This window comes from Ostrea edulis, chromosome 5 (assembly GCF_947568905.1).
Source record: "Ostrea edulis chromosome 5, xbOstEdul1.1, whole genome shotgun sequence".
Taxonomy (NCBI): domain Eukaryota; kingdom Metazoa; phylum Mollusca; class Bivalvia; order Ostreida; family Ostreidae; genus Ostrea; species Ostrea edulis.
Window position 1 is genome coordinate 69693465 of NC_079168.1, and position 24383 is coordinate 69717847.

A 24383-nucleotide genomic window follows, 5' to 3' on the forward strand; every position below is an offset into this window, starting at 1 on the left:
TGAAATTTATATGAAAGCTTCCTTATATAATGCAGATTCTACATTGTTAAAATCATGGCCCCCGGGGGTCGGATGGGCCCACAATAGAGGATCAAATTTTTACATACAAATATATAGGGAAAATCTTTAAAAATCTTCTTCTCAAGAACCACTGAACCAGAAAAGCTGAGATTTATATGAAAGCTTCCTTATATAATGCAGATTCTAAATTGTTAAAATCATGGCCCCCGAGGGTCAGATGGGGCCACAATAGGGGGTCAAAGTTTTATATACAAATATATAGGAAAAATCTTTAAAAATCTTCTTCCCAAGAACCACTGAGCCAGAAAAGCTGAGATTTATATGAAAGCTTCCTGATATAGTACAGATTCTAAATTGTTAAAATCATGGCCCCCGGGGGTCGGATGGGGCCACAATAGGGGGTCAAAGTTTTACATACAAATATATAGGAAAAATCTTCTTCCCAAGAACCACTGAGCCAGAAAAGCTGAGGTTTATATGAAAGCTTCCTGATATAGTACAGATTCTAAATTGTTAAAATCATGGCCCCCGGGGATCGGATGGGGCCACAATAGGGGGTCAAAGTTTTTTTATTGTTTGTTTTTATTTTGTTTTTTTTTGTTTTTTTGTTTTTTTTTATATAGTGCAGATTCAAGTTTGTTAAAATCATGGACCCCGGGGATTGGATGGGGCCTCAAGGGGGGCATCAAAGTTTTACATACAAATATATAGGAAAAATATTTAAAAATCTTCTTCTCAAGAACCACTGAGCCAGAAAAGCTGAGATTTATATGAAAGCTTCCTGATGTAGTGCAGATTATAAATTGTTAAAATCATGGACCCCGGGGATTGGATGGGGCCTCAAGGGGGGCATCAAAGTTTTACATACAAATATATAGGAAAAATCTTTAAAAATCTTCTTCCCAGAACCACTAAGCCAGAAAAGCTGAGATTTATATGAAAGCTTTCTGATATAGTGCAGATTCAGGTTTGTTAAAATCATGGCCCCCTGGGGTAGGATGGAGCCACAATAGGGGATCAAAGTTTTACATACAAATATATAGGGGAAATCTTTAAAAATCTTCTTCTCAAGAACCATTGGGCCAAAGAAGTTCACATTTACATGAAAGCTTTCTGACATAGTGTAGATTCAAGTTTGCAAAAACCATGGCCTCCAGGGGTAGGTTTGGGGCCATAATAGGGACTACGGTTTTACATGCAAATAGATATGGAAAATCTTCTGATATGGACCAAGGTGACTCAGGTGAGCGATGTGGCCCATGGGCCTCTTGTTTGTTAAGGCCATAACTTTGTAACTGTAAATCATTAGAAGCACATACTTGGTTCAAATATTGGTTATGACTATATGTGGGTCATGAACCTGAACTAGGTCAAGTTCTCTTGTAAAAATTTTGAAATCTTTATCTGTACCTTACTATTGCATTAGATATACATTATAGAAGACAATATTGAGCACAAATAGTTGCTTATGGCCAGATGGTTTGTCATGACCTCAAACTAAGACCATCTCCCCATGTCAAGGCCATTGGTGAAATAAAATTGATGTTCTTAATTAGGTCATATGTTGATTATCTCTGTTTCCCCTGGATCCCAGTCCCAGTTATTATCACTGCAAATCTTTCTATGTGTATGTTAATGTTAATTCGGTTGAGCAAATGATAATGAGACTAACAGATGTATCAAGTTTGATTCAATGGCAGGTACCGCCTCTCTTTGTAATAGTAATAGGCAGTAGTAATAGGTTTGTTGAAATGTAAAGTGGAATCAATGATTTGAATTCTGAACACTGAGGGATCATCCTTGCTCCACCCCCTCCAAATGATGAATGCTTTTGGGCTTGGGTTGAAATCTCTTTTATTATACCCCCCGAACGAAGTTCTTGGGGGTATATAGGAATCACTCTGTCTGTCTGTCTGTCCGTCTGTCCGTCCGTCCGTTTGTCTGTCTGTGCAGATTCGTGTCCGGGCCATAACTTCTTTGTTCTTTGACTTAGGCATACCATATTTGGCACACAGGTAGATCACCATGAGATGATGTGTCAAGTACCTTCATGACCTTGACCCTTGACCTCAAGGTCAAAATTAAAGGTTTTTTACAATGGATTCGTGTCCGGGTCATAACTTCTTTGTTCTTTGACATAGGCATACCATATTTGACACATGAGTGTATCACCAGGAGACGATGTGTCATGTACCTTCATGACCTCCACATGACCTTGAACTCAAGGTCAAAATTAAAGGTTTTTACAATGGATTCATGTCCGGGCCATGACTTCTTTGTTCTTTGACATAGGCATATCATATTTGACACATGAGTGTATCACCATGAGACGATGTGTCGAGTACCTTCATGACCTGTATATGACCTTGAACTTTGACCTCAAGGTCAAAATTGATTATAGGGTTTTGACATAGTCATACCATAAGACATGGGTGTATCACCATGAGACTATGTGTCTTTGATCTCAAGGTCAAAATTATAGGTTTATGCCATGGATTTGTGTTCGGACTATATCTTCCATTTTCTTCTACAAATGCATACCATATTTTTACACTCAGGAAAGAGGTAATTTATACCTATTAACAACACCCTTTGGGAGATTGGGGTAAGCGGGGGGTATTCTTAGTGAGCATTGCTCACAGTACATCTTGTTTTATTTTATTGTTAGAAAGAGTTTAGGTAGGGGTTAAAAACAGAACATGCTTGGGTGGTTATGTCAATCACTATCTCGATGTCTCATTGTTTTTTTATCTTGACTGAAGCAGTAATTTTTTCAACTTTAACCAGGGGTAAATTTTAGGACAGAGTTTTTAAAAAAATCTTGGCCTTTTAAGTACATGTACATGAAAAAACTGTTACATAAATTAGTTAAGCAGCTGGATATACAAAACAATTTTCTTAATGAATTTACTAAATGTACAACATCAGAAATATGTTGATTGCAAGCTTTTCTTTGAAATGGCCCAAAATTACCATTCAAAAAGTAGGAGATGCAGGTATATCTAGACTAAAATCACTTTACAAATGTAGGATATGTAATTACAGTAAAACTCTGATATAGCGAATTTCTGCGGACACTCTGTAAAAATTCGCTATAAGCGTAATTCGCTATACGTTTATAGCGAATTCATAATTAAGATATAACGAATTCGTTATAAAACTGATTTGTTCTAAATGTATATCAGTTGCATAAGAAAGCAGCAATCGGTATACTTGAGTTTGTATTGTCTCTAAGAGAAATTAAACCTAAGTATTTTCGAGAAGAAATATTTTTATACAAGATATATACACACTGATTTATATATGATAATTTATCTTGAGGGCTTATTAAGTCACGCAAGAACATGTCGAAAAAAAATATCAACAAAATTATGCGCAATACATAAAACAGTCTATCGCAGTTGTCATTTAGGTGTTGCTTTACACAAATAAATGAGTGTATGATAAGATAAATGCAATCAAACTTCAAATTTAATTAAGGAGAATAGCAAACAATACCGACAATATATTTGCTAAATGTATGTGTAAGTATTGTTTTGCGTTAACAAATTCTTTTGGAAAAATACAAACAGAAATTTCATAATAAGCGATTGTTAAAAATCACGAGTTTAAAATGAAAAAAAAGTCGTTATAAAAGGTGATGTTTACGTTAATTTCTAATTCAAGGGGAATATGAATTTACTTCGTTATATCCGTAAATTCGCTATATCCGTGTTCGTTAAACGCAGATTTTTATATAGAATATATAGAATTTGCCGGGGAAATCGATCTCGCTTCGCTATAGCCGTAATTTCGCTATATCCGCGTTCGCTATATTCGAGTTTTACTGTAGCTAGTTTTGGTTGACACGTGTGACACATGATTTCAGTTAAAAGACATACTATTGAAAAGTTAATGTTTTGGTTTATTTTAAAAGAAAATGTAAAATAGCGTTGTAAACCATGTCATATTAGTTTGGGTAATATAAATTTTGTTATAGCATGATTTTAAAAGATATTAAAATTATTGAAATGAAGATAAATCAAAAGACTGATGAAAATTATTTGTTGGATAGGACAATTGTTGCAACTTGTCCTTTGTTAATTAATTATAAACTGTTAGGTCCTGTCATTGTTGAGGTCCAAAGATCTAGAATATAATTTTTCAACATCACAAATAGCTATTATAATGTGTCAATATACATGTAGTATCGTCATCTAAATCATCATTGCTAAATAATAGATATTTGTTGCCTAATAACAAGTGTTTGTTGCCAGATAAGAGATTCATTGCGAAATAGCAGGTGTTTGTTGCCAGATTTGAGGTTTATTGCCAAATATCAGGTGTTTGTTGCCAGATTTGAGGTTAATTGCTAAATATCAGGTGTTTGTTTCCAGATTTTAGATTTATTGCCAAATATCAGGCGTTTGTTGCCAGATTTGAGGTTAATTGCTAAATATCAGGTGTTTGTTTCCAGATTTTAGGTTTATTGCCAAATATCAGGTGTTTGTAGCCAGATAAGAGGTTTATTGCCAAATATCAGGTGTTGGCTCTGTAAAAGTGCACACATTGCTCCACAGTTAGTAATATAAATATATCACATGTTTAACAGGGTTACTGTCATGTAAAATTGTCACCTAGTAAAAAAAACCATTGTTGACCGAGGCAAAGTCGAGGTCAAGAATGGTTTTTGGTGGGGTGACAATTTCACATTTTACGCCACAAAATGTAATATTTTTTTTGTTATACTGAATTTTTTAAGGATATACAGTGAACCGTACGTGCAAACATTCTATGCAGTAAACAATTTTTATACTGTTACCCGTCATCATGCATTGTCAACTGTTGCTATGAAGGCATGGTTTATGCAAGCAGTAGGGTAACAGTACTTTTTAAGAAAATTAAATTAAACATTGTTTAATTAAATTTGTTTAATTTAAATGAAAATATAGCGAGTTATATATGTCTGTAAGGGCATTGAGACTGAGGTGAGCCGTGATTATGATTCATGCATGGTTCTCTTGTTATGAGTAGTCACAGAAGATGAGGAAAATGAACCTGAGACGGACAAGGGTATGGATTTACAAGGTAAGGGATTGTGATTTTTGTATCAAACTGATAAAATGTAGATCAGTGGCCCATTTATGTACATTCTCTAAACACTCACTGTATTGTGCTTAATTTTAATGCAGAAATTCAGAAGGATATGGAAGTCACACCTATAAAGAAGACAACAAAGAGAAACAGGTTACTAATGATATCTAATGAATATTATCTTTTCACATAAAATAATAATAATAATGATAATTAATTAACTCAATGACACAGTTGTCAAGTTATTCATTAGTTGTTTTCCATTGTTAAAATCTTTCATGTAGTCAGTCATTATTTAGATTGATATGCAAAAGATATTTGTGTACACATGTGGTGGTTAACAAATGTTTATCAAGACACTCATGAATATCATGCGATACTATGTGAATCTTGAGCTGTGTTGAAACTAATTTAGTTATTGTGTATATATTATACATGCATGCAATACTAGTATTCATGGATGAAATATCTCAAATACTATCTAACTTTATTGACTTGTTAAAAAGTATTGAAAGTGAAAATAAATGATTGCAAAAATTAAAACTTTTATTTAAACAATGTTTCCTACAAGCATTTAAAGGACTTTTAAAATTATAAAATTAAATGATCCTCCATCTGACAGTTTAAAGAGGTAACCGTTATCCTGAAAATTATGTATTCCCATTTTAAATCATTACTTGATTACCGATTTTATTTGTACACCTCAAAATTACCAGTAACATTGGCAATTTTTTTTTTTGATATGCAAAAATTTTACATTCATTAAATTTCAGCACCTTGTGATGCAAGCAATGGTTCTCAATCAGTTTGATATGAAGCTTTAATAGTAAATAGGCTGTATTTTCGTTTTTAGTGCACCATCAAAAAAGAAGCAGAATAAAAATAAACAGCCTCTCAATTCAACTGCATTATTCATCACACAGACGGACTTTGAAGAGCAATTTCCAAGTGTCTCCTCCATTAAAAGTTTGTATCTATTTTCACTCACTCTGTCACAGTATATAAGAATCTCTATTTCATCTCACTGTCTGAGTATAGTGAAATCTCTATTTTATCTCACTGTTTGAGTATATAGAAAAATATCTATTTTATCTCACTGTCTGAGTATATAGAGAAATCTCTATTTTAACTCACTGTCTAAGTGTATAAAAAATCTCTATTTTTATCTCACTGTCTCTATTTATAACAATCTGTAATGTAACTCGCTCTCAGTATCTAGAAATCTTTATTTTAACTCACTGTTTGAGTATATAGAAATCTCTATTTTAACTCGCTGTCTAAGTATATAGAAATCTCTATTTTAACTCACTGGCTAAGTATACAGAAATCTCTATTTTAACTCACTGTTTGAGTATATAGAAATCTCTATTTTAACTCGCTATTTGAGTATATCGAAATCTCTATTTTAACTCACTGTCTAAGTATATAGAAATCTATTCTAAGTCACTGTCTAAGTATATAGAAATCTCTATTTTAACTCACTGTTTGAGTATATTGAAATCTCTATTTTAACTCGTTGTCTAAGTATATAGAAATCTCTATTTTAACTCACTGTTTGAGTGTATAGAAATCTCTATTCTAACTCACTGTCTAAGTATATAGAAATCTCTATTGTAACTCACTCTGAGTATATAGAAATCTCTATTTTAACTCACTGTCTAAGTATATAGAAATCTTTATTGTAACTCACTTTGAGTATATAGAAATCTCAATTGTATCTCACGCTGAGTATAAAGAAATCTTTATTTTAATTCACTGGCTAAGTATATAGAAATCTTTATTATAACTCACTCTGAGTATATATAAATCTCAATTGTAACTCGCGCTGAGTATATAGGAATCTTTATTGTAACTCACTCTTGAGTATATAGAAATCTCTATCTTAACCCGCTGTCTAAGTATTTAGAAATCTCTATTTTAACTCACTGGCTAAGTATATAGAAATCTTTATTTTAACTCACTGTTTAAGTATATAGAAATCTTTATAGTAACTCACTCTCAGTATATAGGATTCTCCATTTTATCTCACTGTTTGAGTATATAGAAATCTCTATTTTAACTCGCTGTCTAAGTAAATATACATCTCTATTTCAACTCGCTTTCTAAGTATAGAGAAATCTCTACTTTAACTCACTGTCTAAGTATATAGAAATCTCTAGTTTAATTCACTGTCTAAGTATTTAGAAATCTTTATTGTAACTCACTCTGAGTATATAGAAATCTCAATTGTAACTCACGCTGAGTATATAGAAATCCCTATTTTAACTCGCTGTCTAAGTATATAGAAATCTCTATTTTAACTCACTAAGTATATAAAAATCCCTATTTTAACTCACTGTCTAAGTATATAGAAATCTCTATTTTAACTCACTTGCTAAGTACATAGAAATCTCTATTTTAATTCACTGGCTAAGTATATAGAAATCTTTATTGAACCTCACTCTGAGTATATAGAAATCTCAATTGTAACTCACGCTGAATATATAGAAATCCTTATTTTAACTCACTGTCTAAGTATATAGAAATCTCTATTTTAACTCACTGTTTGAGTATATAGAAATCTCTATTTTAACTCACTGTCTAGGTATATAGAAATCTCTATTTTAACTCACTGTCTAAGTATATCGAAATCCCTATTTTAACTCACTGTTTAAGTATATCAAAATCTCTATTTTAACTCATTGGCTAAGTACATAGAAATCTCTATTTTCATTCACTGGCTAAGTATATAGAAATCTCAATTGTAACTAGCGCTGACTATATAGAAATCTTTATTGTAACTCACTCTTGAGTGTATAGAAATCTCTATTTTAAATCGCTATCTAAGTATATAGAAATCTCAATTTTAACTTAATGGCTAAGTATATAGAAATCTCTATTTTAACTCACAGTCTAAGTATTTAGAACTCTTTATTTTAATTCACTGGCTAAGAATATAGAAATCTCTATTTTAACTCACTGTCTAAGTATATAGAAATCTTTATTTTAATTCACTGGCTAAGTATGTAGAAATCTCTATTTTAACTCACTGGCTAAGTATTTAGAACTCTTTATTTTAATTCACTGGCTAAGAATATAGAAATCTCTATTTTAACTCACTGTCTAAGTATATAGAAATTTCTATTTTAACTCACTGGCTAAGTATGTAGAAATCTCTATTTTAACTCACTGGCTAAGTATATAGAAATCTCTATTGTAACTCACTCTGAGTATATAGAAATCTTTATTTTAACTCACTGGCTAAGTATATAGAAATCTTTATTTTAATTCACTGGCTAAGTATATTTTAACTCGCTGTCTAAGTATATAGAAATCTCTATTTTAATTCACTGGCTAAGTATATTTTAACTCGCTGTCTAAGTATATAGAAATCTCTATTTTAACTCACTCTGAGTATATAGAAATCTCTGTTTTAACTCACTCTGAGTATATAGAAATCTCTCTTTTAACTCGCTATCTAAGTATCTAGAAATCTCTATTTTAACTCACTGGCTAAGTGTATAGAAATCTCAATTTTAATTCACTGGCTAAGTACATAGAAATCTCTATTTTAATTCACTGGCTAAGTATATAGAAATCTCAATTGTAACTCACTCTGAGTATATAGAAATCTCTCTTTTAACTCACTCTGAGAACTCTATTGTAATTATTTTTGAGAAGGTTTACAGGAATATGCATTGGAATTACTATGACAATGTGTACAGGAATCTATTATAACTCACGAGGGTGTCTTGTTTTAAATCTCTAAAGTGACAACACCCTGACAGAGTGTACACTCGGCAGAGATCTCTTGTAACTTGTTCTAAGATGATATGTGCACAAGGATTTCTATTGTAACTCAGTCTGAGAATATTCTCAATGGAACTTTACTAAAATTCTCTATATCAGAGTTATTTGATCTCTCTTGTAATTCTCTCTAATTGTAAAGATCCTCACTTACAGGGATCTCTATTTTAACTCTTTAGAGATTGTAACTCACTCTTGTAAGATTTAATGGTTTCTATTGTAACTAACTCTTGTTAGTTGAAAAGGGATACCTATTGCAATTCACCCTGACATTTATTTATGTCAATTATGATTATCATTATTCACAAGGATATGCAGTGATCTATATTTCAAATCATTCATACAAGGCATACAGAGATCTCTGTTATAACTCACTCTGACAAGGTATACAAAGATCTCTATTGTAACTCACTCTGACAAGGTGTACAGGGATCTCTATTGTAACTCACTCTGACAAGGTGTATAGATATCTCTATTGTAACTCACTCTGGTAAGATGTACAGAAATCTCTATTGTAACTCACTCTGGTAAGATGTACAGAGATCTCTATTGTAACTCACTCTAACAAGGTGTACAGAGATCTCTATTGTAACTCACTCTGACAAGGTGCACAGAGATCTCTATTGTAACTCACTCTGGTAAGGTGTACAGGGATCTCTATTGTAACTCACTCTGACAAGGTGTATAGATATCTCTATTGTAACTCACTCTGGTAAGATGTACAGAGATCTCTATTGTAACTCACTCTGACAAGGTGCATAGGGATCTCTATTGTAACTCACTCTGACAAGGTGCACAGAGATCTCTATTGTAACTCACTCTGACAAGGTGCACAGAGATCTCTATTGTAACTCACTCTGACAAGGTGTATAGATATCTCTATTGTAACTCACTCTGGTAAGATGTACAGAGATCTCTATTGTAACTCACTCTGACAAGGTGCATAGGGATCTCTATTGTAACTCACTCTGACAAGGTGCACAGAGATCTCTATTGTAACTCACTCTGACAAGGTGCACAGAGATCTCTATTGTAACTCACTCTGGTAAGGTGTACAGAGATCTTTATTGTAACTCACTCTGACAAGGTGCATAGGGATCTCTATTGTAACTCATTCTGACAAGGTGTACAGGGATCTCTATTGTAACTCACTCTAACAAGGTGTACAGGGATCTCTATTGTAACTCACTCTGGTAAGGTGTATAGATATCTCTATTGTAACTCACTCTGACAAGGTGTACAGGGATCTTTATTGTAACTCACTCTGACAAGGTGCACAGAGATCTCTATTGTAACTCACTCAGGTAAGGTGTACAGAGATCTCTATTGTAACTCACTCTGACAAGGTGTATAGATATCTCTATTGTAACTCACTCTGACAAGGTGTACAGAGATCTCTATTGTAACTCACTCTGGTAAGGTGTACAGAGATCTTTATTGTAACTCACTCCTACAAGGTGTATAGATATCTCTATTGTAACTCACTCTGGTAAGGTGTACAGAGATCTCTATTGTAACTCACTCTGACAAGGTGTACAGAGATCTCTATTGTGGTCACAATAAGAATAATTTCCTTTTTTCATTTGTAAAGAGTCAGTGACAAAACCTAAGGAAGACCAGCTACTGAGTTCACCCTTCCAAATGACAGTAAGAAATGATTATGTTGATAAAAAAAACATACATATTTCTGATGTACAAAACAAAACAAAACAAAATTTTTAAAGTTAAGTTTAAAGGTCTCTTTATACATGTGACAGAATATTGAAATATATGTATCATAATGACTATAATTGTGTTGAACAGGTATCCCAACCAGTAGAGGAAATGAAGCGATTAACTAGCACACCAACGTGTTCAGGGAAACATCAGTTAGAGGTAAGGAAATGATTGAATGCTACATGATAATCTATTTAGACAAGAACTTGTAAATACATGTTATAGTAAGCATCCTATTCAAGGTTTATTAGGATTTTACCGTAAGTCATTACGTAAGTCATATCTGAATTTATTATCTAACTGACAAGTCTAACTCCTCTAGTCAAGATGTAAACTAATTTAGACTCTTTATGGAGAGCCCTTGTCTCCAACCATCCCAAAGTTAAGAAACTAAGAGAATTCATCTCTAATTATATGCACATCAAAGACTGGATGTATTATGGTATGGCATCTATCCGTCTGTCTGGACCTTGTAGGCAAAATGCAAAAATGAACCGTAAGCTCCAGGATCTTACAATTTGGTACATTTGACCATGATGAGAGGAAGATGCCTATTGTTTTAAAAAAGGTAAGAGGTCAAAGGTCAAGTTTGTAGTATCAGTTAATAGGAAAACCTTGTAGGTAGAATGCAGACCGAACTATTGGGGTAGGACCATCAAACTTGGTACACATACTCCTCATGCCAAGTGGAGGACATGTTTTGTTCTTCAAGGTCAAAGGTCAAGGTTGTAGTATCACTTTGGAAAACCTTGTAGGCAGGATACAGACCGAACCATTGGGACTAGGACTATCAAACTTGGTACACATACACCTTATGCCAAGTGGAGGATGTCTTTTGTTTCTCAAGGTCAAAGTTGTAGTATCACGTAGTAGAAAAACCTTGTTTTTGTTACGGATACAGATATTGCCATGAAATTTAGTCACAAGCTTCCTCTAGGAGGAATATAAGTTAAGTTTGCATTTCAGCTGGATTGGTGTACCATGACCTACTTTAATGCAAAAAGTAGGTCAAATATTTTTCTGGACTTTTTCTCATCATGCATGGATACAGATATTGCACTGAGATTTTGTCACAAGCTCCCTCTCAGAGAAATACATAATCATTTCACATGCCAGATAGATTTGTACACCATGACCTACTTTAGGGCTTTTCTATTTGGAATGTGTATGATATTAATTCAGAGTGCATAATGTGCTTACAGGTCCAATTTTTGTATGTTGTATCGTTTGCAGTACTCTTGTTTATCATACATTAATGCTTGTAGAGCAGTTGTCCATTTCAGACATATTTGTTGGCCATTTCAAATAGACTTGTCAGCCATCAGACTTGTTAGCCATTTCAGATATAGACTTGTGGACCATTTCAGATAGACTTGTCGGCCATTCAGCCACCTGTGCAGGACGATGAACTGGATATTTACTCCTCCACTGTGGTGAATTCCATGGAGATTGTTCCACTTTATGATAGCATAGAGTTGCCTCCTCCAATAAATGCAGAGCAGATCTTGCAGTTTAATAAGGTACCTCTTTATTTCAGAAAAGTGATATAAAAAGCAGAACAGAGAAAGTTTGCCAGGTTATTTCTAAAAAGACAGTCGACAAATGTACTGTAGATTTACAGCAAATTTGCATTTGAAAAAATTGAAGCATAGAATGAATGTAAAAAAATATTTGTCATAAGGCCTTTTTTAAATGGGTCCGGGGCCCTGGCAGCTTGCGATAATAATTACAATCACAGGGCTAAAAATTTACTTTCTTCATCAACTTGCCAACTTTTACAAGTACCAATAAATTCAATTCACAAAATGCCTTTACAATTTTACAAAATCAATGGCATTTTCAGATACCCACAATTGATATTGCGCATTGTTCCTTTTTCCGATCAGCCATTTCAAGCCATATTGCCCATTCTTTTGAATAATTAATGAGACAATTTTATTGGTTGCTCAGGGAAGCGATTTGTTCAATCAGTATATCCTTGTCAACATACATGATAAAGATCCCTCCCTGCTCAATGGCTATAAGCGCCGAGCATAAGTTTAAATTTTGCAGCCCTTCACCGGCAAGCGTTGATGTCTCCATATGAGTGAAATATTCTCGAGAGGGACATAAAACAATATTCAATCAATCAATCAATCTTTTTTTAAGCCACATCTTTTAAACCACAAGGCACTGCTTTCATATTTAGCTTTTTTCTTTTCTTTTTTTTTTTTTTTTGTGAGAAGACCTTTCTTTTTCACCTTTTGTCCTTGAATTTGACCTCTGGCCTACTTTGAAAATTATTCACTAAAATGTAATCCGTGGGCATCAGTGTTTTACAAACGCATCTTGTTTATATTTACAATTTTACTTTCATGTGTGTCGGAATATTCCCAGCTGTTAAAATAGTTGTACTATATTTATCAAGATTTATTTCACACATTGTTCACATTCACGAGGAAATGGCTATCATTTCAATAGGTAAAGCTATTGAAGGTAAAACAGTGGAAATGTATGTATTAGTGTATGAAAGCCGAAGATAACAAACAGTGATCAATATCATAACTCCTATAAGCAATACAAAATAGAGAGTTTGGCAAAAACAGATCCCTGGACACACCAGAGGTGGGATTAGGTGCCTAGGAGGAGTAAGCATGTAAGTATGTTAGGATGATGACTCATCAGCAACCTCTCATTACATGTGCATCTTCTAGCTGTGATTTTCTGAATTTTCTTTGATCAAGCATCGTCTATCAGGTTCTGTGTGACATACCATACAACATTTTCTTCTTCTTTGATGAGAGTCATATTTGGCAAATTTAACAGACAAAGGAACATGTCAGTTATTTTGACATTATGTAAATTTGGCAGTCAGTTGACTGAAAAAATAAATTCAATATATAGCATTACATTATCCCCAAATCATCCTGTTATTACACTGACCTATGACCCTCTAACCTCAAACTTTTTTTACCATTATCCATTTACGCACAAAATATGGAGGTTAAACTGTACTGAAGATATTGCTTCACTAAAAAAAAATGGTAACAGACAGACGTATAGATGGATACTTTGATTGCTATAGGGATTTCACATTTTTGATATGGGGTCCTGTAAATACATGTGTTTTTCAGGAGTCTACTGAAAAGGCCAAAGCAACAGAAGATCATGTGAAAAGAAGAGTGACAAATGTTCTGGCAAAACACAGTGAACTCTTTAAATTCAAATCAAAAGTTTCGGAAATTCTACATAAAACCAAGGGAGTTGACAATAGAAAGGATAAAGCAATGGATGAGTCAGATGAGAAAAGAAATGATAGCATGTTTAAGAACCTGGACGACGCCACAGAAAAAGGGAGTGGGAAACAGAGAATGTCTGAGGAAGTTTGTGAACAAGCAGATGTAGAAGAAAGTGGTGCGAGAGAAAGGACTGAAGATAATTCCATAAACAATGGATCGGGTCAAAGCAAGCAGAGGAGGTTGTCTTACAGTGATCTGAGTATTCATGAAGAGTTTGATTTAAGCACAGAAAACACTGAAGCCATGAATAATAGTCCATCTAACTGTCATTCAGCCAAGAAGTACAACACTCCAGGTGACAAAGAAGATATTTCTGTACACAGGTATGGTAACCATCTTATTTCTGATGAAGTTGATATCTTCTATAATCAGCAAGAAATCTCGGAAGAGGAAAGTTTTAAGAATCAGAGAAGAGATGAAATTTCAGAGAAATTCACCACAAAATCATTTAGGTGTTCTACCATATCTAGAGAAGCACAGTCATCTAATATTACCAAGATAAGGAAACAGACAGAGAGTGGGAAAAGTTTTGTTCCAAGGGATGCTCTGTGTTCTTTGAAACGTCTCTTCAGAAAGCATGTAGTTGTCAAGAAGTGTGTTTACCCAAGACATATTTTTGATGCTTCAAAAATAGCAGTAGGTATGTTCTCATTTCCCCAACTTATTTCTCTATATGTACATTTATTTAGTGATTAGAAGTACATTGTCTGTACACTACTAATAAATGTTAGATAATCAAATAAGCCAAACTAGCATTCTCAGATATGGGTTTTAGCTTACCTGAGCTACATGTAAAGGCTCAAGTGAACTTTTCTGATCAAAGTTTTACATGTGAATAAGATCACCGTGGACCATCATGACCATGGTGAAAAGATTCAGTAACACTCTGGTTCCAGATAAATTGGGCAAGTTGAAGCAAACGGTCCATTCATTTTTCTCAAAAACAATATATATGAAAGTTTAATTTATTTGTTTAAAACACATTGCACGGAAGGCACAGACATATATTAAGAACAGAATATGCCCTCATACTTTGAATGAAAGTAGTTACTTTGACCTCTTTATGGCAAGACGTTACATTTTATACTATGATTTTTGACTTTGTATCATGGTTGTGTTGTGACACTTTGGGGCTAAATTGGGACCACAATATGGGACATAATTTTTCATGGAAATAAAAATAGAAAATAACTTTTAAAAATCAAGACAGCAGGGCCAAGGTGACTCAAGTGAGCAATGTGGTCCATGGGCTTATTGGGAGAACTTACTGACAAAAGTCACAGAACTTCATCAGTATGTCTATATCTGCTAGTTTAGTTTATCCCTTTGTTTTCAGTCCTTTTTTATGCTCCCAAAATTGAAGATTGGAGGTGTGTTAATTGTTGTTGATGTATTTGTCTGTCCAAAACATGACTTTTAATGTGTACAAGGGGCTTGATGAACTGTAATATCAAAGTCTGACATTCCACAATCAAACATGGCCAAGCTCAGTGGCATCAGGAGTTTCATTATGTAACTCCGAGATATCAATTTGAAACTTGCTGTGTAGCTTACTATACAGATCAAATTTGACTTGCATATATGTACATCATAGTTGACTTACGTTTACAAAAGATATAGCCCTGTGCACAAAAATTCATTTTCTGCACCTTTTAGGATATGTGTTGAATATATTGAAGATTTGGAGTTCCCTCTGTAGTGTTTTCAAAGTGAACAGCTAAAGACCAAGTTTAACTTTCATTATGATTACATACTTTTACATGTCAACTATTACCCTATGTATAAGATAAAATATATCTATATATTCATGGTTTCAGGATCTGGTAGAGGACATGTAGAGAGCTATAGCAATACTTTTTGAATATTTGAATGAAATAGATTTATCAGCATATTTGAGTTTGACTCCAGGTTTGATTGATCTGTGCCCAAAAGGCATAATGTTTTGACAATTTACCAGTTGGGTTTAGATCAACAGGGGATGCTTACTCCTCCTAGGCACCTGATCCCACCTCTGGTGTGTCCAGGGGCCCATGTTTGCCCAACTATCTATTTTGTATTGCTTGTAGGAGTTATGAGATTGATCACTGTTCGTTATCTTCACCTTGCATCAAGTGCATAGATACTAAATTCAGAAAATGTTAATTCTTATTTATTCATCATTCTTTTATTTATATTAACAGACGACATCTTGAAGAATTTTATGTGAAGACACCCTAGAAATATCCTTTTTTCCAGCCTGTACTAGACATGCATGTTATCCATGAAAAGATTGACATTTTATTGATAGACAGGAGAGATGACGTTATACCATGAACAGGTTGACAGATTCAGTTATTGGCGAAATTGTCAAATGCAAGTGTTTGAAATACATTATATTTTTGTGTGTTACCCATGATGTTTGGCTTATCGTCTTAAGCGACCTTGGGATCTTCTCTTGTAACAGCCACAGTTTGCATCATTCTGTTATCATCAGCCACAGTCTGCATCATTCTGTTATCATCAGCCACAGTCTGCATCATTCTGTTATCATCAGCCACAGTCTGCATCATTCTGTTATCATCAGCCACAGTCTGCATCATTCTGTTATCATGTCTTTGTATCTTTAAATGTGTGTCAGTTTTACACTGATTTTCTCTTATGTACAGTGTATGATGCACCTGAAGTTTTGTCATTGAAAATTGGAATAGTGTGATAATATATTGTGCTACACAATATACATTGTACATATATTTATAAGTTGATTGCATACATGTACTTTCAAGTACTTAGATATTATCATTACCATCATCATCATGCCAAGTGGTTGGTAGAATGTAATAAAGCCATTGTTTTGTGCCTGATGGTAACTTTGATGTACCATTATTTACAGGTTACAGGAATGTTGAAAAAAGTGCTTATTGTATTTACATATGTATATCTGTGATTTGATAGTTTAAATCTGTGATTTGATAGTTTAAATCTGATTTGATAGTTTAAATCTGTGATTTGATAGTTTAAAACTGTGTGATAAATAGTTTAAATCTGTGATTTGATAGTTTAAAACTGTGTGATAAATAGTTTAAATCTGTGATTTGATAGTTTAAATCTGTGATTTGATAGTTTAAATCTGTGATTTGATAGTTTAAATTTGTGATTTGATAGTTTAAATCTGTGTGATAACTGTAACATGTGATGAGTCTGTGGTAATGTGCAATTATACATCAATTATTTTCAATACAAATGTATAGGTTTATGAAAAAGACTTAAAACATATCTTTCATTGAATGAACATTCAACAGTTAATGGTTAGCATAGATATACTACTTTACATAATTATTTTCAATATGCACAACCGTACTGTATATATGGTTTTCTGTACAAACATGGTTTGTGCAATTTTTGTAAAATTCAATATATGATTTAGTCATTCAATAATTAAATTTTAAAGAATAATATTTACAGATCGGAGTACTTCCTTTGTGTGAATATAAAAACCAGTAGGCACCAGAGTTATTTTTACAGATCGGTACTTTTGTCTGAATTGTGTACTAGAAGATGAATATTGTTTTTAGAAGATGAATATCATTTTTAGGCTGCCCAAGTCACTCAGATGACCTATTGCCGTTGGTCTTCGTTCGTTGTCAAGTGCATCGTCCGTTAACAACTTTACATTTTTAACTTTGTCTTGAAAACTACAAAGCCAATTGTTACCAGTTTTGATGTGAAGCATCTCTAGGATAAGAGGAATATAAATTGTGAAATTTATGACCTACCACTCCTGGGGCCTCATGGTTGGGACCTAATGTGCTAAAAAAGGCCATATTTTCAAAAATCTTTTCTACTCCCATTGAGTCCCACAGATGTGGGAGAAAAACTAAATGCATGGTTTATATGATGTCCATGATGCACTCTATTTAAATTATGAAATTCATGGCCCCTGGGTCAGGGGTTCAGGCCCTAGGGCAGGACCAATATGACCATAAAGTGAACATGTATAAAATCTTAGAAAAGCTTCTTCTCTACTTTTATTTTTAGAAAAATTAAATACATGGTTATGATACCCATGAAGCTCTCTACCTAAATTGTGAAATTCATTTCTCCTGGTTGAGGGGTTGAGGCCGTAGGGTGGGGCAATATGGCCATATGGTTAAAATGTATTATTTCTTAGCAAAATCCTCTCAAATCCCATATATATTTTAAATGCATGATTATGATGTCCATGAAGCTCTACCTAAATTGAGAAATTCATGGTTCCTGGGTCAGGGGTTGAAGCTCATGGGCTGGGCCTATATGGCCACATATGGAAATGTATAAAAATCTATTTTCTCTCTTATCTACTTTCACAGTTATGGGAGATAAACTAAATGCATGGTTCTAATGTTCGTGATGTCTTCATCTCAAATTATTTATGTAGCAATATTCCATTATCACCTGCATATGGTGTTCACATCTCTCAACTGATTCGATACGCAAGAGCTTGTTCTGTGTATGGTCAGTTTTTAAATCGAAGCAGGCTACTGACAAACAAGTTGATGGTGCAAGGGTTTCAACAGTCTCGTTTAAAGTCAGCATTTCGCAAATTCTATGGTCGTATAACAATCTAGTTTGCCAATACAACCTATCATTGGGTCAAATGCTGTCTGATGTGCTGCATACCGATTGTTAGGTCGTTCTTGGCACACTGATTTTGACTACGGATAACTCTCTTTACCTGATCAAGATATAGGGCTTACAGTGGAAGTGACCGGTCAACAGGGGATGCTTACTCCTCCTAGGCATGTTTGCTCTACTCTCTGTTTTGTATTGGTTATGGGAATTATGAGGTTGATCACTGTTCATCATCTTCGCCTTTTTAGCTCACCTGAACCAAAGGTTCAAGTGAGCTTTTCTGATCGCTTTTTGTCCGTCATCTGTCTGTCCGTCCGTCCGTCCGTCTGTCTGTTAAACTTTTCACATTTTCGACTTCTTCTCCAGAACCACTGGGCCAATTTCAACCAAACATGGCCAAAAGCATCCTTGGGTGAAGGGCTTTCAAGTTTGTTCAAATGAAGGGCCATGTCCCTTGCAAAGGGGAGATAATCACTAAAATGCAAAAATAGGGTGAAGTCATTTAAAAATCTTCTTCTCAAGAACCACTGGGCCAGAAGAACTGAAATTTACCTGAAAGCTTCCTGACATATTGCAGATTCAAATTTGTTCAAATCATGGCCCCCGGTGGTAGGATGGGGCCACAAGGGGGGATCAAAGTTTTACATACAAATATATAGGGACAAACTTTAAAATTCTTCTTCTCAAGAACCACTAAGCCAGAAAAGCTGAGATTTACATGAAAGCTTCCTGACATAATGCAGATTCAAGTTTGTTCAAATCATGGGCCCCGGGGGTTGGATGGGGCCACAATAGGGGATCAAAGTTTTACATACAAATATAGGAAAAAGCTTTAAAAATCTTCTTCTCAAGAACCATTGGGCCAAAGAAGTTGACATTTACATGAAAGCTTTCTGACATAGTGTAGATTCAAGTTTGCAAAGGTTAGTTTGGGCCATAATAGGGACTAAGGTTTTACATGCAAATATATATTGAAAGTCTTCAGATATGGGCCAAGGTGACTCAGGTGAGCGATGTGGCCCATGGGCCTCTTGTTATTTTAAAAGGTCCTAAATTAAGAGAACCCCGGTTTTTAGCTCACCTGAGCCGAAGGCTCAAGTGAGCTTTTCTGATCAAAATTTGTCTGTTGGCCTCGGTGTCGTAAACTTCTTCACATTTTCATCTTCTCAAGAACCACTGGGCCAATTATAACCAAAGTTGGCCAAAAACATTCTTGGGTGAAGGGCTTTCAAGTTTGTTCAAATAAAGGGCCATGCCCCCTTTAAAGGGGAGATAATCACAAAAATGCAAAAATAGGGTGGGGTCACTTAAAAATCTTCTTCTCAAGAACCAATGAGCCAGAAGAGTTTAAATTTATATGAAGGCTTCCTGACATAGTGCAGATTCAAGTTTGTTCAAATCATGATCCCCGTGGGGTAAATTGGGGCCACAATAGGGGATCAAAGTTTTACATAGAAATATATAGGGAAAATCTTCTCAAGAACCAATTAGCCAGAAGAGCTGAAATTTATATGAAAGCTTCCTGACATAGTGCAGATTCAAGTTTGTTTAAGTCATGGCCCCTTGGGGTAGATTGGGGCCACAATAGGGGATCAAAGTTTTACATACAAATATATAGGAAAAATCTTTAAAAATCTTCTTCTCAAGAGCCAATGAACCAGAAGAGCTGAGATTTACATGAAAGCTTTCTGACATAGTGTAGATTCAAGTTTGTAAAAATCATGGCCCCTGGGGGTAGGTTGGTCCACAATACAGACTAAGGTTTTACATGCAAATGTATATGGAAAGTCTTTAGATATGGGCCAAAGTAACTCAGGTGAGCGATGTGGCCCTTGGGCGTCTTGTTCAATTGGCAACAGAACTTCATCTCTATTATGAATTCTGTCGAAGATTATGCTAGACGATGGGCTAAATATGAAAAAGAATTTGACACCTTGTCAGGATGGATAAAAGGTAGAAGAGAATGAATATCATGTATGAGATATCTTAAAACAAAAGTGCGTACCATCTATCCTCCTGTGTTTAGTAAACCAGAAGTGATAAAAGAATTTAATACATATAGGTTACATGAGGAATATTTGGTTCCAGCTGGCAAAGCTTGTAACAACATCGTCTTTGTTTGTAAGGATCATTATTACAACTGTATTTTAAACGAACTTGGTATTAATTCCACATTTGGTAATCCTACTTATATCCAAACTTTCCTTTCAGAAGATGAAATTCTTCAAAACCATGCTTCAGTTTCATAAGCATTTAATATCCCAGTCAGTGGGATGAATGAATACCTATACTGGATTCCTAAACTTAACAAAACCCTTACAAACATAGACGCAGGTTAGAGTAGGTCATGTCATGAACTCATCATCCTCTGCGGAGGGAAATAAAATATGAATGATTACATTTAATAATGATTTGACAGCAATAAACCTAAATGTTTTATTACATTTTATTTCTCAACGGAAACGCTGACATCGCATCTAAACTTTTTAGAAAAGGCAAAGATAACAGTGATCAATCTCATAACTCTTGTTCTTTAAATACATATTCTATACATCATGTATTTATAACAAGAAACAAGTTAAATTACAACACAAAGATTTATGGAGTGGGTGTGAAGTTGTTTGCATGGATATACTCTAAATTGGACTGCAAAACGTTCATAATTCCGCGGGTGATGTCCATTTTTAATTATTACTACGTACATTATGTACCTACAAGGAAAGGTAACTCCGATGGATATAAGACTTTGCAATCAAGAAGCGGTAGCTCCCCTTTTCTCCTTAATAAAAAGAAGAGCCAGGGCGTGTACTAATTATTTTTTTTATTACAATCTAATTATGCTGTATAACATCTATAAGTGTGGTTGGAAAACTATATATCAGTCTGCTTACACTCAGTAGAGCTCAGTTGCTATGACAATTTCATTGGATAAGTTCCCATGGTAAACATAATCCAAAAGGATTCACCTTTCATTTATGTGTAGCGTAAGTGTTCTATATTGTATATTCAGCCCAATGTGTTTACATTGACCGATAAACCAGTATTGCTTTAGTGTGTAAATGTGGCGACTTGTCCACTTAAATATTTAACCATATGTTCATCAATCAAGATATGCGAAATACATGTTTAGGTTGCCGATTATAGATATTTTATTGCCAAATAATGGGCTCCATGTAAAAGTACAACATAGTTGATCAGCAACTAAAGGTACCAAGGGGTAATGCATAGGGAACATATAGCCATAAACATTATTATTATGTCTATATCTATACACTAAATTCAGTATTCGATACCCTCATGATACAGACAACACCCCAAAGATTTTTCAAGAATCATTACCTTAATATTTTTGAAAAGTTATAAATACTAAAATGTATGGCGATACTTCAAATGTGATGTTGTCAATTAGTCTCGTAGACCCACATTTCTATTAATACACCAACTCGCATGACTTCGACACATGTCTATAGAACTGTAGTTGGATACCAATTTGTCTCATCATATTCTATCTTTCCCGCAATTTTAGCACCTGCATATATAAATAGATTTCAGTTACTACCTATGAAATTTCACTGGATAAGTTCCCATGGTAACCATGATCCAATAGCATTCGTTGATCTATATACCATTATGTTACTTTGCAGAGAAACCATGAATTCTTCGATGCTTTGGGTTCTTTTGTATGCATGAAAAGGCGAGGAGTGATCAATCTCATAACTCCTGTTAGGAATACACAATATAACGACTTGGGCAAAGAGACCCCTGGACACACCAGAGCTGGGACCAGGGGCCTAGGAGGAGTAAGCATCCCCTGTCTACCGGTCACACTCGCCTTGAGCCCTATACATGTGTACCGTGATCAGGTAAACGGAGTAATCCCTAGTCAAAATGAGTTCGTAAAGAACATACTAACAATTGATATGAAACACGTCAGACAGCAATGATAGGTTGTATTGGCAAACTAAATCGTTAAACGATCATAGAATTTGCGAAATGCTGATTTTAAACGCGACTGTTGAAACCCCTGCAATATCACCTTGTTTGTCAGTAGCCTGTCTCCGATTTCAAATATGATCATAGACAGATTGAGTGATTGTTTAATGTTTTCCGACACACTCAACAATTTTTCAGTTATCTGGTGGCGCACAGTTATTATTGGTGAAAGAGAGAACCCAGATACAATAAACCTGGGAAGAGACCACCGACCTTCCGAAAGTAAACTGGGAAACTTTCTTACTTACAAACAAGGTCTTGCATATTGAATCAGTTGAGAGACATATGGGAAATTGACATCATTTTTGGCTTGAAAAAGTAAATATAAAAAACAGTGATCTATAAAGAATACAAAACTGAGAGTATTTGGCAAAGACAAACATCTGAACATGCCAGCGGTGGGACCAGGTGCCTAGGAGGAGTAAGTATCCCTTGTTGACCGGTCACACCCGCCGTGAGTCCCATATCGTGATCAAGTAAACGGAGTAATCCGTAGTCAAAGTCAGTGTGTAATGAATGGCTACTAACAATTGATATGAAACTTGATCTCAAAATGTTTCGTAAAACTTGTGACATACTGATCACCAGAAATTCATTTAGTACTAATCTCACTGGGCGCAGTTTCTGTACCAAAACTTTTGATAATTTGACTTGTAAATCTTCTAACGTTGTCTACGCTGTTGAGTGTAACCTATGTGGCTTAATTTATGTTGGAGAAACTAAGGATTCACTTAATAAAAGAATATCGGGACACAGATTTCAAATGAATAATGGTAACCAACTTCTTTGCAAGCATTTCAACTCACCGGACCACTTCATACTGTCCATGAAGATAAGGATTTTGGAGAGAGAAAAATTACCATCACACAAATAGTCCAACATTAAGTACCCCTTTTCGTAGACAACGAGAAGATCACTGGTCCATGGCCCTAGGTACTGCATTTCCATACGGATGCAATGATAATATATATGATGTTGGAAATTTGACTAGTCCACAAGGAAATAACGTGAATATGATGGGACTCTGGATGTGATCATTACCAGAGATACTGACAAGATTGTTTCCACGGTGGAAGTAATCGATCCTGGTTTATCAGATGGTTCTGGTAATGTGTTGCGTGATCATTTCGCAGTAATCTTCAAAGCATGCGCCTTCAAGCCTGCTCCTTTGAGGAAAACAGTTACTTACAGAAAACTCAGATCCATCAATGTGGAGTCTTTCCGGAAGGACATTGAAATGTCAAAAGTTCTGAAGGACTCTCTAAAATCAGTGGACATTGAAGAGCTAGTTGCTACATACAACAGAGAACTTTCATTTCTTGTTGAAAAGCATGCTCCACAACGCACAAAAACAATTATAATTAGACCTACCTGCTCCTGGTACACTGAAGAACTCCATGAGGCAAAACATCTGAGGCGTAAATTGGAACGCAAATGACAAAGGACAAGACTCGCAATCGATCATGATATTTATAGAAATCAGTGTGGTAATGTGAACAAATTGCTCAGACAGGCTAGACTAAATTACTACACAGAAAAACTATCATCAGGTCAGCAAGACCCAAAGACTATTTAAAATGACAAAGTATTTGTTGGAAGGTCCCAGTGAGGTTGTACTACCATCTGGCAAAGCATCATGTGAGCTTGCCCAAGACTTCAGTGACTTTTTCATAAATAAAATAGAGTGTATAAGAGATAATATAAATTCAAAATCTCAGCCTGAAATATGTACGTACAATCTCGAGGCAGACGTAGACACGACCATGACTCTCCTGGAGGAGTTCACCTCTGTTACAGGGGAGGAGGTACAGATAATAATCAAGCACTCGCCTAATAAATCGTGTGAGCTAGACCCAATACCAACATGGCTTTTAAAATCTTGTTTGCAAGAACTTCTACCAATTCTGACAAACATAAACCTATCGCTTA

At 34.8% G+C, this 24383-nt stretch overlaps 1 protein-coding gene across 1 annotated transcript; it reads left to right on the forward strand.

The window, feature by feature from the left end:
* The first annotated feature begins 4995 nt into the window (after window positions 1–4995).
* On the forward strand, window positions 4996–17300 carry LOC125651052 (uncharacterized). Its single transcript, XM_048879648.2, has 8 exons — window positions 4996–5088; window positions 5193–5247; window positions 5948–6060; window positions 10472–10527; window positions 10684–10755; window positions 11964–12116; window positions 13710–14514; window positions 16055–17300. Exons 1-8 carry the CDS (start codon window positions 5076–5078, stop codon window positions 16078–16080), a joined length of 1293 nt encoding a protein of 430 aa, XP_048735605.2. The 5' UTR covers window positions 4996–5075; the 3' UTR covers window positions 16081–17300.
* The last annotated feature ends 7083 nt before the right edge of the window (window positions 17301–24383 follow it).